A 20,184-nucleotide genomic window follows, 5' to 3' on the forward strand; every position below is an offset into this window, starting at 1 on the left:
GGGGTCGGGGCGTCGGGCCCGGGCCGAGCGGCCCCGCTGACCGACCCCCGCCGCCCCGCAGGTCGGGCGCAGCCTGTGGCCGTGCTCGCGGCGCCGGGGGCATGCGGGCGCGGCGCGCGCGCGCGTGAGGAGGATGGGGACGCAGGGCAGCCCGGTCAAGAGCTACGACTACCTGCTCAAGTTCCTGCTGGTGGGCGACAGCGACGTGGGCAAGGGCGAGATCCTGGAGAGCCTGCAGGACGGCGCGGCCGAGTCCCCATACGCCTACAGCAACGGTAAGGGCCGCCGCCCGCCCGCACCCCGGGAGGCGGCAGGTCCGCGGCGGGACCGGCTGCGCGGGGGCTGCCGAGGGCGGAGGGCTCCCCCGCGGGGCGTGACACCGGCGGGGAGGTGCGAGCGCGGGGCTGTCGGGCCGGGGGGCGCGGGGGTGCGGTGCGGGCGCGGCCGGCGGGTTCTCACGGCCCCGGGGCGCCTGCGCGCAGAGGGCGGCTCCTCCGGGGCAGGCTGTCCCCGAGGGGCGCGCTCAGTGCTCGGGGTCGGCCCGGCGTGCGGGAAGACAGCGCCCCGTGCGCGACGCTGCTGAGCGTCCTGGCAGCCTCTGTGGCCCCTGATCAGACTGCACAGCACATGCACCTCGCCGACGACGTGTCTGCGCTTGCCTCGACTTACGCGTTGGACGTGGCCGGGGAGGTGTGGGGCCGGCGCCCCTCTGCGCTGGGCCGGTCCCCGCCGCGAGGGGTGTCGCCTTAGAGGCAGCGCCCTGCTCATGGCAGGCGGCGTCCAGGCTCCTGGAGGTGCCGTGTTTTGTGGCCGATGTTACTTCCTAAAGCCCTGCTCTCTGCGGCGCCTGTTGCCTTGTTTCCTGGGCGTCGTCGGTCCTGTCTGACCGCTCTGCGCGCTGGCTCTTTGCTGAACCGCTTGCCCCTGGGCAGCTGAGAGCGTGGACGCTCCTTTGCCGACTCTCCCGTTTAGGGCTCGTCGGGGTGGTTGGATTACCTGGTCTGGCTGGACGCCCTCCCGCTGGAGCAGCTTCAGCAGTGGGCGCCTGCGCCGGGTCCTTGCTGCCCGCCTCCCGCGGCGCGTGCGCTCAGCCCCAGCTCGGAGGAGACGTCTCCGAGGGCGAGAAGGGAAGAGCCCGGGTTAGTTTTTAGGTGAGAGAGGAAAGATTTGAGGCCCCCCCAGGGCTGTGACAGGAGGGTTCCTGTTGGGCTCTAGCCGGGCGCTCTCCTGTCCCTGCCACCTAAGTGGATACTTGGCGGTGACTGTTGGAGGAGTTCCTCTCGACTCAGTGGGCGGTTGAGTCGCTTTCCCAGGGGCAGTGTTGCTTCCTGGAGCCCCGTGCCTGGCAGGCTCGCAGTGCCAGTGCGGGGTGTGTGTCGTGCAGGGCGTGAGACAGGTTGGGTTGCCTCGGGCATGATGATTTGCACTTCTGAGCGTCAGCTCAGCTTCACTGTCAGGTGCTTTAGCCGGGTGCAGTGAGTGCCCAGGGAACACAGAGCCACTAGCTGGAGAGAGAGGACCCACCTCCCGTCCTCTCTGTCAGGTTGGGTGCATTGCCACACTTCCTGTGACACACTGACCGAAGCGGCACTGGTGTTGAGTAAAACGTGGAGACATGCCGGAGATGGCGATGTCAGAGACTCTCAGGGAGTTGGTCCAGTGGAGGGTCCTCTGCCAGAATGCTGAGGCAGGTCCGCTCTCAGAAAGGCTCCATGTGCTGCTGGGGCCGGGGCACAGTCACCGGGCCCTGCAGGCCGCCTGTGCCTAGGGGTCGTCGAGGTTCACATGTGCGCAGCATGAGGTCAGGACATCAGCTCCCGACCCTAGGGCCCGGTGCTGTTTGTCAGAGTGGAGGTGGGGGATTGGAGAGCACTTCTTTCTGCTTCTCCGAGGTCTTCCTAAGGGAGAATGTTGCGGGTCATGGAAGCTCTGAAGCAGTTGGTTCTCAGGATTTGACATCATGTGAATTTGCAAATTTGAGTTGTGATATTCAGGAGTTTTTAATTTCTGATTCTCTTACAAAGGATATATGTGTATTTGTTTTTGTTCTTTATTGTTGAAAGTCCTCAGCATGCTTCCAGGCTTCTTGTTTTCGGTCTAAACTTGCATGGTTCCTCTAACCAGGAGCAGATAACCTGTGGTGGCAGGGAGGTCCCCACCCCATGAAGGGCGTGTAACCAAACCTCCTTCTTTGGACCAACCAGATTGCTAACCTGCGTGGAAGTCTTGTCTAGCTTGTTCTTCAGACAGGTACGTGAGTGCATGTCGCTCTCTCCAGCTTCACAAACATGTGAGTCATCAGACTGGCCTTTTCTAGCGCCAGCACCTGAAGCAGTGACGAGCCATATATGACAAGGTGCCGACACCTGTGGCAGCCCACAGGAGGCTCTTGGCATCTGGTAATGCTGATGCACGCCATGTTTGTAGGCCTCCGTAGTTCTGGAAGCTTTCATCTCGGGAGGAGATGTCTTTTTCTTAATACATAGCCGTGGTTTTAGGGGAAGGGCCTCTGCTCTCCCTGGGACAGAGCAGAAGATCACTTTGCGTAGAGATTCCCCTGGGGCCATCCGCTGGGGAATTATGCTCCAGAGCAGAAGCAGCAAGCAGTCTAGGGTGTAAGAGTTGGCAGGAAGGAGCTTCGAGTGTTTTGTGAGCAGCTTCTACTCCTGAGTGCGCTGCCAGATCTGCCTCTGCTCTGGGGCGCTTGGGACTCTGGGGTGGTAGGTCCATGTTGACCCCGAGGCAACAAGCTGGGTGTACCTCAGAGCCCAGGAGGCGTCCTGCTGTGGTGCACGGGCCTGGTCCAGTTCTCCTGAGGGTAGTGAACATCCTCGATTAAGGCAGTTATGTCCTTTGTGCCTTGGCTCCAGCAAATCTTCATGTGAGGGTTGGGGGCCAACAGGATACAGATTATAGTCGATATGCCCACGTCCTGGAAGACTTGAGGGTGGGCATAATTCCATCTCTCTCTGCTCCTCTGGGGGTGCATGTTGCTGAGTGTATAGGACGCTCGTGTCCTTTGAGCCCAGGGTGTGGCAGGGAGGGGAGAAATGAGGTCCAGTAGGTAGGAGGAGTGAGGCGGTTGTGATGGGTGTGGACAAAGCTGGGCAAGCGTCAAGGTCTGCAGTGATTGATGTCTGGGACCTGCTGGTTATTTTTGTGTTTGTGGGACCAAACATGCCTGCTGTGCCCATGGGGGGAGGAAGCTATGTGTCTGCACCCCTAGCCTGCCAGAGTGTGGGCCAGGGCTTGTGTCAGCGACCCAGCAGCCAGGCTGGAGCTCCCTGCAGCCCCGGCTGTGCTGTTTTTCACTGGACAAATGTCTGTTCTCACCTGGCGGAAGTTGTTTTCTGTCCTCAGTCCAAACCCAGGGGAAACTGCATCTTTGGACGCTCCCCGTGCTGTTTTCCCGAGTCAGGATGTGTCTCTGGACTGTGTACTGTTGGTGTCTTGTCTGTTGTGTTGTCCCCAGTGCTAGTATGAGACTGCACACAGGAGGTGCTAACTGAATGTGTGTTTTAAGTGAACAAGCAGCCTGTGTGCAACGTCCCTGTGCTGGCGGCCACCTGATGTTCGTCACTCAGTCACCACGCAGCCCCTCTCAGTCCCTTCTCTTCCTCTCTTCTTGGTTGGGCGCTTATGTCCTGGATTTCACCCATTTTCTGGGTGATTATTGGAGTTTGCTTTTCCTTTGGCAGATACGAGATGTGTGCCAGTCTTGGTGCTGAGCTCCTCCTCTGCTCTGCTCCTTGTCTGGTCCTCATTGCCACCCTGCGATGGAGGCACCGTCATCATCCTGTTTTACAGATGAGGAAGTAGGCTTAGGCTGAGAACCTGCATCCGTCACGGGCAGCACAGGCCTTGCTCCCACTGTCTTCCTGGGTACTGATTGCCTGACCCCCTTCTCCTGGCCCTGGGCTGGTGGCTGGCCACTGAGCTCCTGGTTGATGCTTTTCTCTAGCCTTCCTCAATCAGAGCGCAGCCGCCAGGAGCCTGGCACTGGGATTGTCCAGGATGACCCTCTTCTTACCACGTGCCCTTGTACCCTCACCCTGACCTCCCCGCTGTACCTGGCTCCTCTTTCTGGTGACCACAATCCTCTTCTCCAGCACTTCCCATATCTTTTGTTCTCATGTCCTCATTGCATCTCAAACTGAACTCTTTCCTTCCTCCGTGTACTTTCTCGCCCTCCTGGCACCTCTGTCCCTGGTTCTGGGGCTGCCTCCTCCCTCTGCCCTGGGGCCTGGGACCAGTCAGAGGCCCATTTGTTCTCCCTTCATTGTGCTGCTTCTGCCCTGGCTGCACCCAGCAAAGCAAAACCGTGAGAGCTCCCTGGGTCAGCCACCAGCCAGGGCAGCAAGCCACCCGTTTCCAGAAGGCTACAAAAGGCGGTGCTCAGACCCATCTGTGCATGGGGCAGGACTCCTCCTATCTACCCCTCTGTCGGAGGCTCTTGCTCTCTGTGGTGTAAATGTCAACCCACCCCTCCCTCAGAGGATGACAGGCTAGGAAGGACAGGGTTCAATATCTGCTTCAGATGCTGCTAATTAGGCTGATTTATAATTTGGACTGGTGTGGCTTTTTCTGGATTTTCAGGAAACGGTTGAGTAGGTAGGATATTTTCAATTTTGAGTTTTTTCTCAATCTTTAGTACTTGCCATAAGCTCAAGCAGATAACAGCAGCAGCGCAGAGCCGGCTCACTCTGGCAGGGGTGTGCAGCTGCAATGACATTGCTGTGTCGTGCTGTGTACATGTACTGTCATTGTTCCCATCAGCAGGAATGTTCATGGCTTGGATGATAAATAGAACTGTGCTCCAGGAAGGAATCCCTGACAGGGAGTTGGGGACATAGGTGGGAAGGGTCCTGTGGACACTTTTGCCTCCTGTTGTATTTGAATTGTAATTGGCAAGGTGTGAAATTGCTGGTCCCTGAAAAGCTGTCCCCCTAACTGATCTGAGGCCCTGCAGCCTGTGAGGAGAAGGAGAAGGGGCTGGAGTCAGAGCCAGGCTGGGGAGTGGGCGGCACCTAGTGGGGGACACGCCTCTTGATGGGGTGTGGTGGGGCCACATCAGTCAGGGCGTCTCCATCAGGCATTTGGAGAGAGCGGCGAAAGGTCCCGGCATCCAGCACCTGGCTTGGAGCAAGCTGCAGAAGGAATGTGAGAAGGGAAGGAAGATGACTTGTGGGTCTGAATTTACTGTCCTGGGTATTTGAGAGGATGTCAGGACTGTGAGAGCTGGTGACAGAGACCAGGAAAGGGGCTGGCCGAGCTAAGACTGGGTGTGTGGGGTCATCCTTAGGGTGGGAAAGTGGGAATGAGGGTAAATACAAGTGAATCAAGTGAACTTGAACCTTGAGCATAAGGAGGTAGCTGAGGTTGTCTGGTTATGATCATGCTCGCGTCGAGCTGACAAGCAAAGTCTGATGTCCACAGTGCACAATTCTCTTCTTCCAGGATCAGCATAGTGGGTACTTTGTTGACTGTGGACATGTGTTCTTCAGAGGGTAGAGGAGAGATGGGGGACAGAGGTGACTGTGTAAACCCAGCATTGATGGTGGTGGTGGGGACCCAAGGACATGAGCGGGAACGGTGGGGCATGACCATGAGCTTCGGCCCCTCAAGGCTCTAGGTATTCACATAGCAGAGTGGTATGGCCCTTTGGCTAGGATGCGTAAGAGGGAAGCGATTCATGCAGGATGGGGTGCTCAGAAAGATGGGCATTTAGGATTGCGAGGAGGAAGGGAAGGCGAGGAGTGGTCCAGTCAAGGTCTAATCAAGAAGGAGTGCAGAGGGCGTGGTGTCAGGAGGCCAGCATCCCAAGAGAGGACGTCCCCATCCTGAGAGAGAAGATGTCTGCATTCTGAGAGAGGACATCCCCATCCCGAAAAAGAATGCCCCCATCCCAAGAGAGGATATCCCCATCCTGAGAAATAGTTGTCCCCATCCTGAGACATCCTGAGAGAAGATGTCTTCATCCTGAGAGATGTCCCCATCCCGAGAGAGGTTCCCCCATCTCAAGAGAGAGATGTCCCCATCCCGAGAGAGGGTGTCCCAGCATCTCTGAGGAAGAACAGAGAATGGAAGTACTGGAAATGGGCAGGCACTTCACAGATTTTGGAAAGTGTCCAAATGCAGTCAGCCAGGTGCCAGATTTCTGGGCAAGTGAGTTAGTCTCAGCCCTGGACGGAGATCTCGTCTGGGTGATAAACACGTGTTTGTGAGCTCAGAAAGTCATGAAGGTGGGTCAGAACACACTGCTTTGGTTCCCAGGTTGGGTGACAGTGCTGTGGCTGAGACAGGCCTGCGTTCCGTCTGGCGGTTCTTGGGATCGTAAGCTGGGTTGTCGCTAGCCTGGACCTTCCTGGGCAGCAGTTGTCTGTCACCTGGGCCACAGTAGGGGGACTGCCTGCTAATCACGTCTGTGTGACACCTTGCTCGGGGGATGGGTCATAGGGTAAGTGACAATTTTGGGACTTAGGACGCTTTGTACAGCCTTGAGTGACTGAAGGCATACGGGGACACCTAACAGAATACCGAGGAACTGTGTTTAGGTCTAAACATCACTGTGGAGGTGGGAGCTCTAACCGCCACCCACCTTGCCCGGGTACCGGCACTGGGCCCAGTGCCGCCTAGCATGGTGCTCATTCTGCGCAGCTCCAGGTCTTACCCGATTATTTTGTATTGATTGCTGTGTGCCCTTGTTTGAGCCTCTCTCTTCCTGGGTCTGACCACTGGAAGGTGTCGGGAGCTGAATCTCATTTTCTTATACACGCAGTCTGGACAGGAGAGAGGTGTCCCTGAGCACAGATCTCGGTGCAGTGGGGCAGGTAGGGTCCTTCGTCAACATGCAGAGGCTGCCGCGGTCGCCCTGGGAGCCAGCAATGCTGGGTGCGTGCCACACATGTGCACACGCTCATACACCCCACTGTCACACACTGACGCACAGCTTTCTCGATCACTGGACTGGAAAGTGATTTGATTTGGGTCCAGATCAGCAGTGACCAGATCCCTCAATGAGGGGTAATAACTTGGTCGTGGTATCGTTACTGGGAGTATTTCCTCATTGAAGTCACCTGGCCAAGGCCACACACAGAGTCCTCAGAGAAGAGATTCTGATGAAAAACATGTGGAAAGATGTTTAACCTTAAACTTACATGGAATGGGATGCTCCCTGTGAGTTCATCACGGAGGATGTCTGGTAGACGCAGGGGTGCGCATGTCACGCTCGCTCTCAGGGACTCAGCGCTGCGTATCCGGAGCCGTGGACAGTCCTCCTATTTGACCAGTAATTAGGAATCTCTCCTGCGGAATAGCAGGGACGCAACTAGAGAAAAACAAGGCTGTTTTTGTTAATTAAAATGAAAAACCTGAAACAGCCTCAGGGTCCAGCTGTGGAAATATGGTCTCTTCATAGAGTGAGGTTTATACAGCTTTTAAAACTGCTGGTGTGGAGGAATAGTTCATGAATATTCAGTGATATGGGGAATTCTCTGATATCTTGTTAAGTGGTAAAAGAAGTATGTCTAATTATATGGTGTATAAATGTATGTGAAATGAGAGAATTGTGGAGTGAAATACATGAAAACATTAATGGAGGTTATCACTGAGTGTTGGAGTTACGAGTAGTTTTGTTTTTTTTTAACGTTCCATATTTCACTAAGTTTTGCGTGCAGAGTGTGCTTGCTCTTCATGGAAAGCAGAAGGCTTTGCTTTGCTTTGGTCTGGTCTGGTTTCTAAGGCATTGAGGAAAAGCTCTTCCTTCACAGGAAACCAGTCCACAGATGGCCCTAGAGGTCCTCCAGCGAGCCAGCATGCGGTGTAGACAGGCGTTTTGAAATTTGCTAGATAACTTCGGCTTCCTTCTCCGACCTTCACCAGGCAACCCCCTTCCTCCGCTCTGAAGCAGCAGACCTGTGTGCCCTGTCGTGGCAGACCTCGGCTGCTGAAGAGCAGGCACTGGGGCCAGCAGATCGTCCTTGTTCCAAGAATGTCCGTGTGGTCAGCACCTTAGGGGATGGGCATTTGCATCGGGCTCTGATCTGTATTCAGACCCATCTGGGAGGGTAATTCAGCCCCTCATCATCGAAAGGCCTTCTGATCCAAACTCCAAGAGCAGGTCAATCCCTGTGGGTTGACGTTTTGTAAAAATTAATGTTATCAAGATATAGTTTACATACAGTAAAATGTACCCATTTTAAGTGGGCGGTTTGTTGAGTTTTGACACATGTATGTGCCTCTGTAACCACTGCCCTGATCAAGATAGGGAATGTTTTCACCTCCCCAGAAGTTCTCCCATGGCCCTTGGAAGTCGGGCCCCAGCCCCAGCCCCCCTGGTCTGCATCCTGTCACCGAGGTTACTTTGGCCTCTCCAGAACTTCCTGTGAACTGAAGCACACAATGTGGCCTTCCTTGTCTTTGGCATGTTCACTCCGCGTGATGTATGTGACATTCAGTCATGTCGCACGTACCACTTTATTCCTTTTTGTTCCTGGGCGGCATTCCTTTGCACAAATATGCCCCGATTGGTTTATCTGTTTACCTATCCATACAGTTTTGATTATTTCCTGATTTTGGCTATGGTGAATAATGCTGCTATGAACATTCTTGTACAAATCCTTTAAAAATTTTTAAAAATTTATTTTTATGGTAAAGTATGCATATTTATCACGTTGGCCATTTGTAAGTGTATGATTCAGTGGTATGAAACACATGCACCACATCCTTGTGTGGACATGGCTCCAGGAGTGGTGTTGCTGGGTCACACATGTGTCCTAAAGCTGTGCTGTCGTCTTGAATTCCCACCAGCAATGCCTGAGAGTTCCCCTTGCTCTGCATTCCTTTTACTCAGCTTTAGGAAGGTGTAATTTATGTACCAGAAACCTGTATCCATTTGAAGTTCGCTGAGTGTTGGCAGGTGGCACACCTGAGGACCCATCGCCACACTCAGTCCTCCCGCTCTCTACAGCCCACCCCTCTGCTCCGGGCCTAGCAGCTGCTGATTTTATGTGACGGACGAATTTGCACTTCTGGAGTTTTCCTGTGAATGGAGTCCCACAGTGTGTACTCTGTGTGTCTGGCTCTCTCTCCCTTTTCTGAGATGCAGCCACGTTGGTGTGTGGCTGTAGTCTCCCGTCTCTGTGTTGTGACGTTCCGCTTGTGAGTTGGGCAGTGTGTTCATCTCTTCTTCTGCACGTGGGCTTCTGGGTGGTTTGCATGTTCGGGTTGTTCTAAATAGTGCTCCTGTGAAATTCTCATAGAGGTTTTTGGCGAACAGAAGTGCCCGTTTCTGCTGGGGCTCCCCTGAGGAGTGGGCTTGCTGGGCTGTAGAGTGTGCGTGTTCAGCCTGAGAAGACACCGCCAGACAATATTCCACAGCAGGTGGACAGCCTCTGCCCTGTCAGGAGGGCGTGAGAGTCCTGCTCGCTCCACGTCCTGCTTTTGTTCAGCCGTGCTGGTGGGCAGGGGCTGTGTCTCGGTAACAGCTGTATGGCGCTCAGTCCTGTGGGTCCCCTTCTGTGGTGTAACCGTTCCCAGCGGATGGAGTTTTAGTTTGCATCCAGTGTGTTTATAGTAAACATAGTGCTTCACTAAATAGCCTCTGGCTGCTTTTCACCTCAGTGCTCCTTTCCTGTCCCTGCTGTGCCGCATTACCTTGTGGCTCTGTGGGCCACACGTCAGCAATTGAGGTGCTGGCGGGCCGCGCTCCTTGCCGCAGGCTCTAGTGGACATTTCTTTCCGTGCTCATTGAGTTGTTGGCAGAACTCAGTTCTTTGTGGGTGTAGGACCGAGATCTCTTTCTTTGCTGGCTGTGAACGCAGGGCTGCCCTGGCTTCTGGAGATCCTGCACTCTTCACTTGTGTTTCCCTTCCTCCATCTTCAGAACCTGCTCAGGGCCCTCCCAGGCTTTGAATCTCTGCTCCTCCTGCCCTCTCATCTCTCTGACTCAGCCAGGAAAGGCTCCCCACCTTTTAGGACTCACGTGATGACCTTGGGCCTGCCCGGGTAACCCAGGATCCTCTCTCCTCTCTCCTCATGGCCCCATCACATCTGCCAAGTCTCTTTGACCTGTAGGAAACATGTTCACAGGCTCCAGGGATCAGGACATGGACATCTCTGAGGGGCCATTATTCTGCCCACCACACCCTCATGAAAGTTCTTATTGTTTGGCTTCCATGGGTTTTTGTGGGCACAGTGGCTGTTCAGAGGAGTGCCTGTTTGTGTTAGTATTGGTACTACTGCTGTATTAGTTATTGCTGTGGACTAAATGTTTGTTCACACGTTTAAACCCAACCCCCAAAGTGATGGATCATGAGGTAGAGCCTTGTGAATAGGACTAGTGCCCTCATACAAGAGACCAGAGAGCTCCTTCGCCCTTCTGCCACATGAGGACACAGCAAGGTCGGCCATCCGTGACCCAGGGAGCAGGCACTCACCAGACACCAAATCTGCTGGTGCCTTGATCTTGGACTTCCAGCCTCCAGAACTGTGAGAAATAAGTTTCTGTTGTTTATGAATTCCCCAGTCATATGGTATTCTGTTATAGCAGCCTGAGCTGACAAAGAAATTACTGCAAACTGAGTGGCTTAAACAGTGCCCGCTTATTAATGCGCAGTTTCTGTGGGCCGGGAATCCAGGCACAGCCTCTCTGGGTCCTCACAGGGCCTCAGGGTCTCTCACAGGCTGCAGTCAGGTGCTGACTGGGGCACGGTCCCTTCCAAGCTCACGTGGTTCTTGGCAGCACCCAGCCACCCTTGGTTCCTGGCTATATGGGCCTCTCCATGGGGCAGTTTCTTTATCGAGCCAGGAAGGGAGAAACCTGCCCACAGGACCGTCTCAGGTGCCTTGGGCCAAACGCATGTCCAGGAGGACCTCCTGCGCCTGGGACTGCCAGGACGGCTGTTGTATGGATCCTGGGCATTTCTGCATGTCCACCTATCGTGCAGAAGCTTTTTCTTAGAAGACCCAGACAATCCTCCTCTGCTTTTCGTCTGTCTCTGGGAACTTGGTGGGAGCTCGTTTTCTCTCCCTAACAAGTAACACTAAGAAACAGCAGCTGCCGGTCTTGGGTTTGGGGTGGCATCCTCGCATTACGCATTGGATGCTTTGTTGGAAACACACCGGAGTGCACATCGCTTGTTCAGACAGCCTGGCTGGGGCCATGCTTCCCAGGAGGTGAGACCTGGGAGTTCTACGTAGAAAACCAATGACCTGGGCTTTCAACACAGCAGCATCTCCTGCCAGTATCAAAGGGCCATGTTGCTGCTGGAGCCTTCCATGAAATCATTGGGTGACCTTGGCTCAGGTGGGTCACTGCCTGGCTGTGAGGGCATTTGTGGTCCACGGTACCCAGGAGCACTTTCAGCCCCATCAGGGAGCCACACAGCAGGAAGAACCTGCTGGGAACGGCTTCCTTTCCCTCAGACACTAGCTGGCATTCCAGTTTCAGGGGCTTGATTTAAACGCTGTAAAGAAAGACATCAATTAGCATTGTCTGTTTCCTTCTTTCTTTTTTCCTTTTTCTTTTTCTTTTTTTTAGCTGAGGAAGATTAGCCCTGAGCTAACATCTGTGCCAGTGTTCCTCTATTTTGTATGTGGGTCATTGCCACAGCATGGCCACTGACCAGTGGTGTAGGTCTGCACCCAGGAACTGAACCTGGGCCACCAAAGCGGAGCATGCCAAACTTAGCCACAAAGCCATGAGGCCGGACCCTATTTCATTCTTAATCCAGTCTTTTATTACTCATTTTTTGTTCATTATTACAAATTTTGTTGTTCTTGTTGTTTTGCTGAGGAAGATTTGCCCTGAGCTAACATCCGTGCCAGTCTCCCTCTATTTTTTAGTATGAGGGCCGCCAGCACAGCATGGCTGCTAACAGAGCCATATAGGTCTGCACCCAGAACTAAACGTGGGCGGCCAGAGTGGAGTGCACCAAACTCAACCACTAGGCCACTGGGGCTGGCCCTGTTAGGAATGCTTTAGAAGTCCTCTTGTGGCTTTTAATTATGTTGGAAAGTAACTGGATAATTATACACGATGCCCTTTCTTCCGTGAAGATTGGAACCTCAGACGAAAAGGAAGTGGCGGTGAATGTGCTCTCTGGGTGGGGAGTGTCCCTCTTTGCGTGTCCCCTTCAGGTGGGTCTGAGTTGAGTCTGGACAGGTGTGTGGGAAATGCCCTCACCCAGAGGTCAGCCGGGTTGTGCGTAGTGGCCTTCATTCTGACCCGCCCCTGCTCCCTCTCAGCAGTGGAAAATCGAATTTAAAAACATCCGGCAATCTTGATTTACACACCCAGAATAAGGCTGAGTGGGCAGGTCTGAGCGGACAGCTGAGAATTTCTGGTTCTTTTTTGTGTGTGTTTGTTCCCCTGGCCCCAACTACCTTGTGACTTCCTGGGGTGCAGTGAAGATGGACTTTCTCGGGGTTCTGTTGACCTGAGTCAGGGCTGGGCACCTGGGAGCTCTGGAGGAGGGAAGTGGGGGAGGAAGGTGTGGCTTACAGCCTGCTCCATCCAGTGGCTCCTGCTGCAGCTCCACTCCATGACTGGCCTGCAGAGCGACTGCTGTGGGGCCCTGAGTGGAGAAGAGCCAGCCCGAGGAGAGTGGCTCTTGTACCAGATTGTTCTTGACAGGCTGGCCACAAGGCCATGGATGCCCCACTCAGGTGGCAAACGTCCCACTCCTGAGCATGGAAAGCCGGGAGGAAACAGAGGGTGGTGTCCTCTGGTCAGCGCTGCCCAGTGCTTGGCCTTCCTCCTGTGGGTCCCCACGACTCTGCTTACACCTACTGGTCAGGTGAGTCCCAGGGCAGGAGGAGGTACCCTGGTGAACTCCTCAGATCACCAGGGTGTGGGCGACTGTGAGAAACACAGTGATGTTGCAGAGAGTTGAAACTCTAATGAGTTTTTCTTACCATTCCTCCTCCACCTCCTTTCTCTGACTCCGTGCTGTGAAATCCTCTGAAGGGCGGCAGAGCCAGCAGCCAGGTGATGATAATGTCCCTGCTCCTTCAGCCTCCGTCAGCACTTCCTGGAGCCAGCCAGCTGCTCTGCCTCACTCCACCCACCTCGGCTGTTGTCAAGGACCGGGACACCAGGCCAGCGAGGCGGTGGGGCCGTGTCAGGAGGCCATCACCTTGCGCCACCCTCGCACATCAGGCTTTTCTGAGACCAGCGCTTGTCAGCGCTTGGGTACAGTTGTACTAGATGCTGAGGAGGTGGCAGTAAAAATGTACCTGGTACGGGTGTTTCTATGGGTGATGTAATTTTTTTTCCAAAATGGTGAGCAACTCAAAATTCTGAACAAACTAAAACACAGTCTCCTGTGATTCACAAGGGGTGCCCCCCCTGCAAAACGTGGTGCGACAGTGGGCACACAGGTGCTTTCCCAGTGTGGATACCTGGCCGGGCCTGGAGCATCGGTGGTGGTCAGGACGGTTCCCTGTGGTGCAGAGCGGTCACGTGCATGTGCTTCACCTGGAGTCCCTGGCCTGTGCCTCCTGAGCTTACGACAACAGACGATGTCCCCACACATTCCAGACATCTCCCTGGGGGGACCCGCTGCAGCTCCTGGTCTGGGTGCAGGTGCGGGACAGCTGGGCAGCAGCATGAGCCCCTTCAGCTCCCCAAACAATGCCTGGTGTCTAGTTGGTGTCTAGTGGGGATTTACGCAGTCATTTGTGTCAAGTGAATTGGTACGCCCCTCAGAAGCCCCACTGAAACGATCGAAAAGAGATCCCTAGAGCCTAGTGTGAGTGGTCAGGAGAGAGGGGTGGCAGTGGGAGGTGGCGCCATTGCCATGCTGAATGCAAGGACCTGAAGCCTGGGCTGTGAGGGCGTGGCAGGGACCCCGTGGCCCTGGACCCGGCACCCTGTGCCCCCAGGCCCCTCTGAACTCAGCGCAAAGAGGACTAGTTGGTGTCAGGATGGGGGCTGAATGGCTTGGCGACACCCAGCAGGGACACGGGAGGTCTACTGTATGGGAGTGTCAGGCGTGGCCGAGGGCTGAGCACAAGTCCATTCCACCTGGGAAGACCCCGGCCGCTCCCGCCTCTAGTGCTGAGGTAGGAGCCTGAGGCAGCAGAGGCTTCTTTACCGGAACAGTCACCAGTTCAAGAGAAGCGACCACCATACATCCCGAGGCATCTGGTGGCTCCATCATGAACCCCAGCTCACAGCCAGAGTCGCCTAGAACTTTCTGCAGCTTCTTAGGGTCTCTGAGGGCGAGTGGACAGCCAAGGGCTGGTACAGTGTGAGGAAAGACATCTGAGAACCTTCATCTCATAATCAGTGTTGTCTGAGATACAAAGAGATGACCGCATCCTTGTACTAAGGACAGGGCGCTATAAGAAAGGAACATTCGGAGACCAGAAAGAGCTTTTAGAAATTAAGTTGAAAATAGCAGAATTTTTTGAAAGGTCAGAGAAGGGCTGGAAGATAGAGTTGAAGGCATCTCCCAGAATATGCAAGACAAAGACAGAGATGGGGAAAAAGCTGAGAAAACTGGCCAGTAGCCCAGCTGTCACTCCCTGGCTAATGGGAGACCAGGGACAGAGGAGCTCTGCGGGCTCCCAGCACAGAGAGTGAAAAAGACCCCCTGGAACACTGAGCAAAGAAAACGCCCTAAACACTTTCAGAAAAAGAGAGGAGAGCAGCTCCTGTCTGCCCTGGGAGCCTCTGGTCACCTACCACTGGCTCCTGTGGCTTCCCCAAGCCCTGCGTCCATCTCGGGAGTGTCCGCAGTCCTAGGTTCTGAGACCCGGTCACCCCACGTGACCCCTCCCCGTGTGTGAGCTGCTCCTGCCACCTTGGGGGTTAGTCACGGGTGCTGGGTGCAGGGGCCCAGCCCTTGAGAGGCCTGGCCATCCCTGTGTGTGCCCAGGCAGCTGCCCTGGCTCCCGGGAGCAGATTTCTGTCCTGAAGGGGCATGCCTGTGCTGTGTGAGGTGTTAAATATTTAAATGAAACCTCTGGTCATCATTTTTTTCAAAGAGCTGCTCAGTATTTAAGGACTGATGGGGTGAAGTGAGGGAGGCTCAGGGGTGATTGAAATTCTCCAGCGACAAATCTTAAGATCTGTCAGAGCTGAGTCAGGAGTGGAATTTGACGGACGCCTGTCCTTGTGTGCAGCGGGGGATTCTGCCCTCTCCTGGCAGCCCCCTTTTTGGACTTACTATGTCTGTCTTTTCTGTGAATTTATAGAGCACGCTGTTAAGTTTTTACCCAGATTTGGGAGGCAGGGGTGAGAGACAGAGTGAACATGAAGAATATATTTGAGATTTCTTGATAACAAGTGACCATGTCAGCCTAGGGGCTCGCCACCCTGTCTCGACCTCTCGGCATTTCGTTCCCGGCCGGCTCCTAGGCTGTCCTCAGCTGGACCCTGCTGTCTGCTGTAGGGATCTGCCACCCACTTTCCTCAGTCCCCTCACACAGGCCACTCAACCTTCCTGGGGCAGCCCATTGCCAGTGCCAGGCCGTGGGCAGCCACCTGTCCCCAGAAGCCACAGCCAGAGGGCTCCTGGGCAAAACTTGGTGGGTTGCACTCTGAGTGCACGGCCCGTGTCTGAGTCCGGCTCATTTCAGTGGTGAAGCTGTTCCATCATCCGTCTCCAGTTCTCCTCTGCAGCGCTCCCTGAGAAGCCTGTTGTCTGAGGAGCCCCTGACCCAGCTCTGTGGGCTGTGCAGAGGAGGGGGTTGGGAGGAGAGTGGACCCCAGCTCTGAGTGCCTGTCCCACGGAGTTCACTTGTGCATTTGGCTGAGTGTCTAGTGGAGCCGCTGTGGCAGGGACTGGACATCCTTTCTGAAGCTGATAGAAGTTCAAGTCCTGTTGTAATGAATTGGGTGGAACTCGGGCAGATGGGTCACTGAGGTGCCCGGTGCTCATGAGGCTGGTTATGGGAGAAGGCCCAGCAAGGTGCTGCTGAGCGCCATGGCTCTGTCCCCCGTCTCCTCCTGGGCCCTTCCTGGGCACCCCCCTCCTCCCTGTAGCTCCTGGCTGGGCCTTTGGGCCACAGTGCCACCTCAGGGTGGCTCAGCAGCAGGGCTGTTCCTTTTGTGGGGGCTGGCCTTGGGGGAGGCCCTGAAGCAGTCAGTGTCCAGTCCCTCTACCCAAGCCTGCTGGGCAATCCCTCCTTGGCAGTGACGTCACCTCGAGGATGGGCATCTGCATCCACAGCCTTCCTGGAAATCGCTGTCTCCAGCATTATCCTCCCGGGGTTAGTCTCGCTGGAGCATAGAGCTTAGGACTGAAAGGAGGCAAGTCCTGGGCCAGAGCTGTGCTTTCTGTTTGACAGAAAATTCCTGGAGCTTCCACCCCGAGAAGCAGGTTATCAGCAGATGAGAGCTGGGGGAAGGGCAAGTGCAGAGGAAGGACGGTGGGCGCAGGCCTGATTGTGTTTCTTTCTGAAGAGTGTTTCTTTCGCTTGAGAATGTGTGCAAAAGAATCTTCTGTCACTTCTTAAAAAACTGTGATAAAATATACCTAACATAAAATTTACCATTTTAACTATTTTTAGGTGTACAGTTCAGTGGCATTAAGCACATTCACAGTGTTGTGGAGCCATCCCCACCCTCCATCTCCAGAGCTCTTCATTGTGTAAAACTGAAACTCTGTCCCCGTCAAACACTCACTCCCCCTCCCCCAGCCCCCGGCACCCACCCTTCTACACTCTGTTGCTATGAATTTGACTCCTCCAGGGACCTCCTATGGGTGGACTCATACAGCATTTGTCCTTTTGTGTCTGGCTTATTTCACTGAGCATCGTGTCCTCACGGTTCATGCACATTGTAGCAGGTGTCAGGATCTCCTTCCTTTTCAAGGCTGGATAATATTCCGTCATGTGGATGGACCACATTGTGCTCCTCCATCCATTGGTTGTTGGACACTTGGGTTGCTTCTGCCTTCTGACTATTGTGAATTATGCTGCTGTGAACATGAGTGTGCGAATACATCTTTGATTCCCTGCTTTCACTTCTTTTGGGTATAAACCAGGAAATAGAATTTCTGGATCATATGGCAATTCCATGTTTAATTCTCTGAGGAATTGCCAGACTCTTCCACAGCAGCAGCAACATTTTACATGCCTACCAACAGTGTACAAGGGTTCCAGTTACTCCACATCCTTGCCAACACTTGCTATTTTCTAGTTTGTTTTTTTTTTTTCTTGGCTGGGAAAGATTTGCCCTGAGCTAACATCTGTTGCCAGTCTTCATCTTTTTTTTCTTTTTCTTTGCTTGAGGAAGATTGTCCCCAGGCTAACATCCATACCAATCCTCCTCCATTTTTTGTATGTGGGACACTGCCACAGCATGGCCTGGTGAGCAGCATGCAGATCCATGCCCAGGATCTGAACCTGCAAACCCCAGGCCACTGAAGCAGAGCGTGCAAACTTAACCAGTACACCGCCAGGCAGGCCCCTGTTTTCCTGTTTTTTGTAATAACCATGTAATGTGTGTGAGGTGGTACCTCATGGTTTGATTTGCATTTCCCTGGTGATTAGTGATATTGAGGATCTTTTCATGTGCTTATTGTCGTTTGTATATCTTCTTTGGAGAAATGTCTTTTCAAATCTCTTGCCCTTTTTCTTTTTTTTTTTGCTAGGAAAGATTTGCCCTGAGCTAACATCTGTTGCCAATCTTACTCTTTTTCTTTTCCCTCCTGAAGCCCCAGTGCATAGTTGCATATTCTAGTTGTAAGTCCTTCTAGTTGTTCTATGTGAGCCCCTCCCCAGCATGGCTACTGACGGACTAGTCGTGTGGTTCTGTGCCTGGGAACCGAACCCAGGCCACTAAAACAGTAAGAGTGCTGAACTTTAACCACTAGACTATGGGGCTGGCTCTCTTGCTCATTTTTTAATTGTTTTTATTGTTATTGAGTTGTGGAATTTCTTTATGTATTCTGGATATCAGTCTCTTATCAGATTTGTGATTGGAAACTATTTTCTCCCATTTCATGGGTTGCATTTGCATTCTGTTGAGTGTCCTTTGCTGCGTGGGAGCTGGGTTTTGACAACATGGTTAGGAGGTGGCCCGGCAGAATGACAGCGGGAGGAGGCACTGCTGCCTGAGGGAGTGTGCCTGCCTGTGCAGACCTCACACACATGGTGCGACTGCACCTGCATCTACGTGACCATTCCCAAGCCATTTTGGAGCAATTGTTATAAGAAGCTGAGAAAGTGATGACATTTTTAAGGCTTAAGAGAAGAGGAGTTAGTTAAGACTGAGCTTTTAGGAAGTTTCCAGATGACCCATAAACCAGTTGAAGATCTTACCTGTAAAGTAACTGTCCTGCACTGTCCCTGCTCCTACCAACTTCTCTTGGACTTTTCCCCTAAAAGTATGAAAAAATAAAAACTGCAGCTATGCAAGCATAGGTTCTCCAGAGAAATGGTGTCTTAGAAATTACTTTACCCTTCCTAATGCTCCACGCACGCTCCAGTTGTCAGTACCTGGGGGCTACAGTGAACCCAGAACTCGGAAATGCGATTAGCCTTTGTGAGTTCAACTTTAAGATCCGCATGAAGTAGGTCAGCGCAGAGATGCGCTGTCCTCCTGCGGCCGGGCTCGACTCCCCTCCCACGCAGCCTGCCCTGTGGCGGGTGCTGTCAGCGCCCTGTCTAGGCCCTCTGGGATGACACAGGGCCTCCGCCTGACTCCACTCAACTGCAGAGACTGAGCTCTGGTGAGGTGGATCCTGGCAGGCTCATTCCCACGCATCACCTTCAGCCGCCCTCTGCTTCCTTGCAGGGATCGACTACAAAACGACCACTATCCTGCTGGACGGCCGGCGGGTCAAGCTGGAGCTCTGGTGAGTCAAGGGCAGTCCGGAGCTGAGGTGCCTGGGGGCAGGGAGTACAGCACTTCAGAGTTATTGCGTGGGGCCTCGGAAGCTAAGTGAAGCCAGTCAGGAATCCTTAGAGAAACAGGAAGGCGTCCTATTTACATTGCACTTGGAATCACTGTTTAAACAGGCCCTGTGTAAACAGGAATGGATTTGCTCTGTGATGCAGAAACCAAAAGGGCCAGAGCTGTTTGTTCTGATAGAGCCCAGCTCTCTTTTGCCCATGAAGACTCGTTTCCACAGTGGCCGCGGCCCCTCTCCTCACCCTTTACTGGGCTACACATTAAGGAGCATTTTCTGGAACCTCAAAATTGAGATGTGGTTCCCACAGGTTTGGGGTTTCCAGCCTGGCATGGTGGTCTCACAGGGTACCCAGGCCTGGGGAGGTTGGCCAGGGTGAGCTGTGGAGCAGAGGGGGCGGGCGGCGGGTACCTCACGGGAGCACGCTGCGGTCCCGTGGGCTGCATCCCCGACCCCCCTGTGTTTCAGGGACACGTCGGGCCAGGGCAGGTTCTGCACCATCTTCAGGTCCTACTCCAGGGGCGCACAGGTAAGCCCAGCAGCGGTGCCACTGCTGTCCTCCAGGGGACGCCTCTCCGTGTGCCTGCTGTGCTCTCAGACCCCGTGGGTGTGATGCTCTCCAAGGACGTTTGACGTTTGAACATCAGGGGCCTCGGCCGTCAGAGGGCGCCAGGGCTCCACTGTCCAGCTCCGTCCCTGCGGGCCCCTGTGGCTCTCAGCACCAGGAAGTGCCTCAGGAGGCGTGCTGGGAACCTGTGCTATGGGGATGCCCCTCAGTCACCTGGTTCACTAGGAACCAAAAATGACTCCCCTGTCACCCAGGACCTCCACGTGCTGAGCGAGGAGGCTGCCGGGACAGCGAGGCCCATCTCAGGGCTGGGGCTCCCGGGGTGGGCCCAGCCAGTTACTGATCGGGACTGCAGGGTCGGAGCACTGGGCCGCTGCGGGAGGGGCTGCTGCTGTCCTCAAAGACAGCAAGGAGCAGGAGAAAGGGCTGTCCCCTGAGGTTGCCGTGGACAGGCACCCAAGTTGGAGTGCATGTGTGGGGACACTGGGGCAGTCCAGGGTCCTGCAAGGGCATGCTGGGAGGGTGTGCAAGGGCATGGGGGCACACCGGGAGGGTGTGCAAGGGCTTAGGGGCACGCTGGGAGGGTGAGCAGGGGTGTGGGGGCATGTGGGGGATGAGCAGGGGTATGAGTGCATGCAGGGGGTGAGCAAGGGCATGGGGGCACGCTGGGAGGGTGAGCAGGGGTGTGGGGGCACGCTGGGAGGGTGAGCAGGGGTGTGGGGGCATGCGGGGAGTGAGCAGGGGTGTGGGGGC

At 54.5% G+C, this 20,184-nt stretch overlaps 1 protein-coding gene across 1 annotated transcript in view; it reads left to right on the forward strand.

Moving 5' to 3' along the window:
- The first annotated feature begins 35 nt into the window (after positions 1–35).
- Positions 36–20,184, forward strand: part of RAB40C (RAB40C, member RAS oncogene family) — a 32,271-nt gene continuing 12,122 nt past the window's right edge. The window contains exons 1-3 of the mRNA XM_046667139.1: positions 36–275; positions 18,749–18,809; positions 19,332–19,392. Of these exons, the coding sequence (XP_046523095.1) occupies positions 134–275; positions 18,749–18,809; positions 19,332–19,392 (264 nt within the window). The 5' untranslated portion in view covers positions 36–133. The remainder of the gene's footprint in view (positions 276–18,748; positions 18,810–19,331; positions 19,393–20,184) is intronic.

This window comes from Equus quagga, chromosome 7 (assembly GCF_021613505.1).
Source record: "Equus quagga isolate Etosha38 chromosome 7, UCLA_HA_Equagga_1.0, whole genome shotgun sequence".
NCBI classification, from domain to species: Eukaryota; Metazoa; Chordata; class Mammalia; order Perissodactyla; family Equidae; genus Equus; species Equus quagga.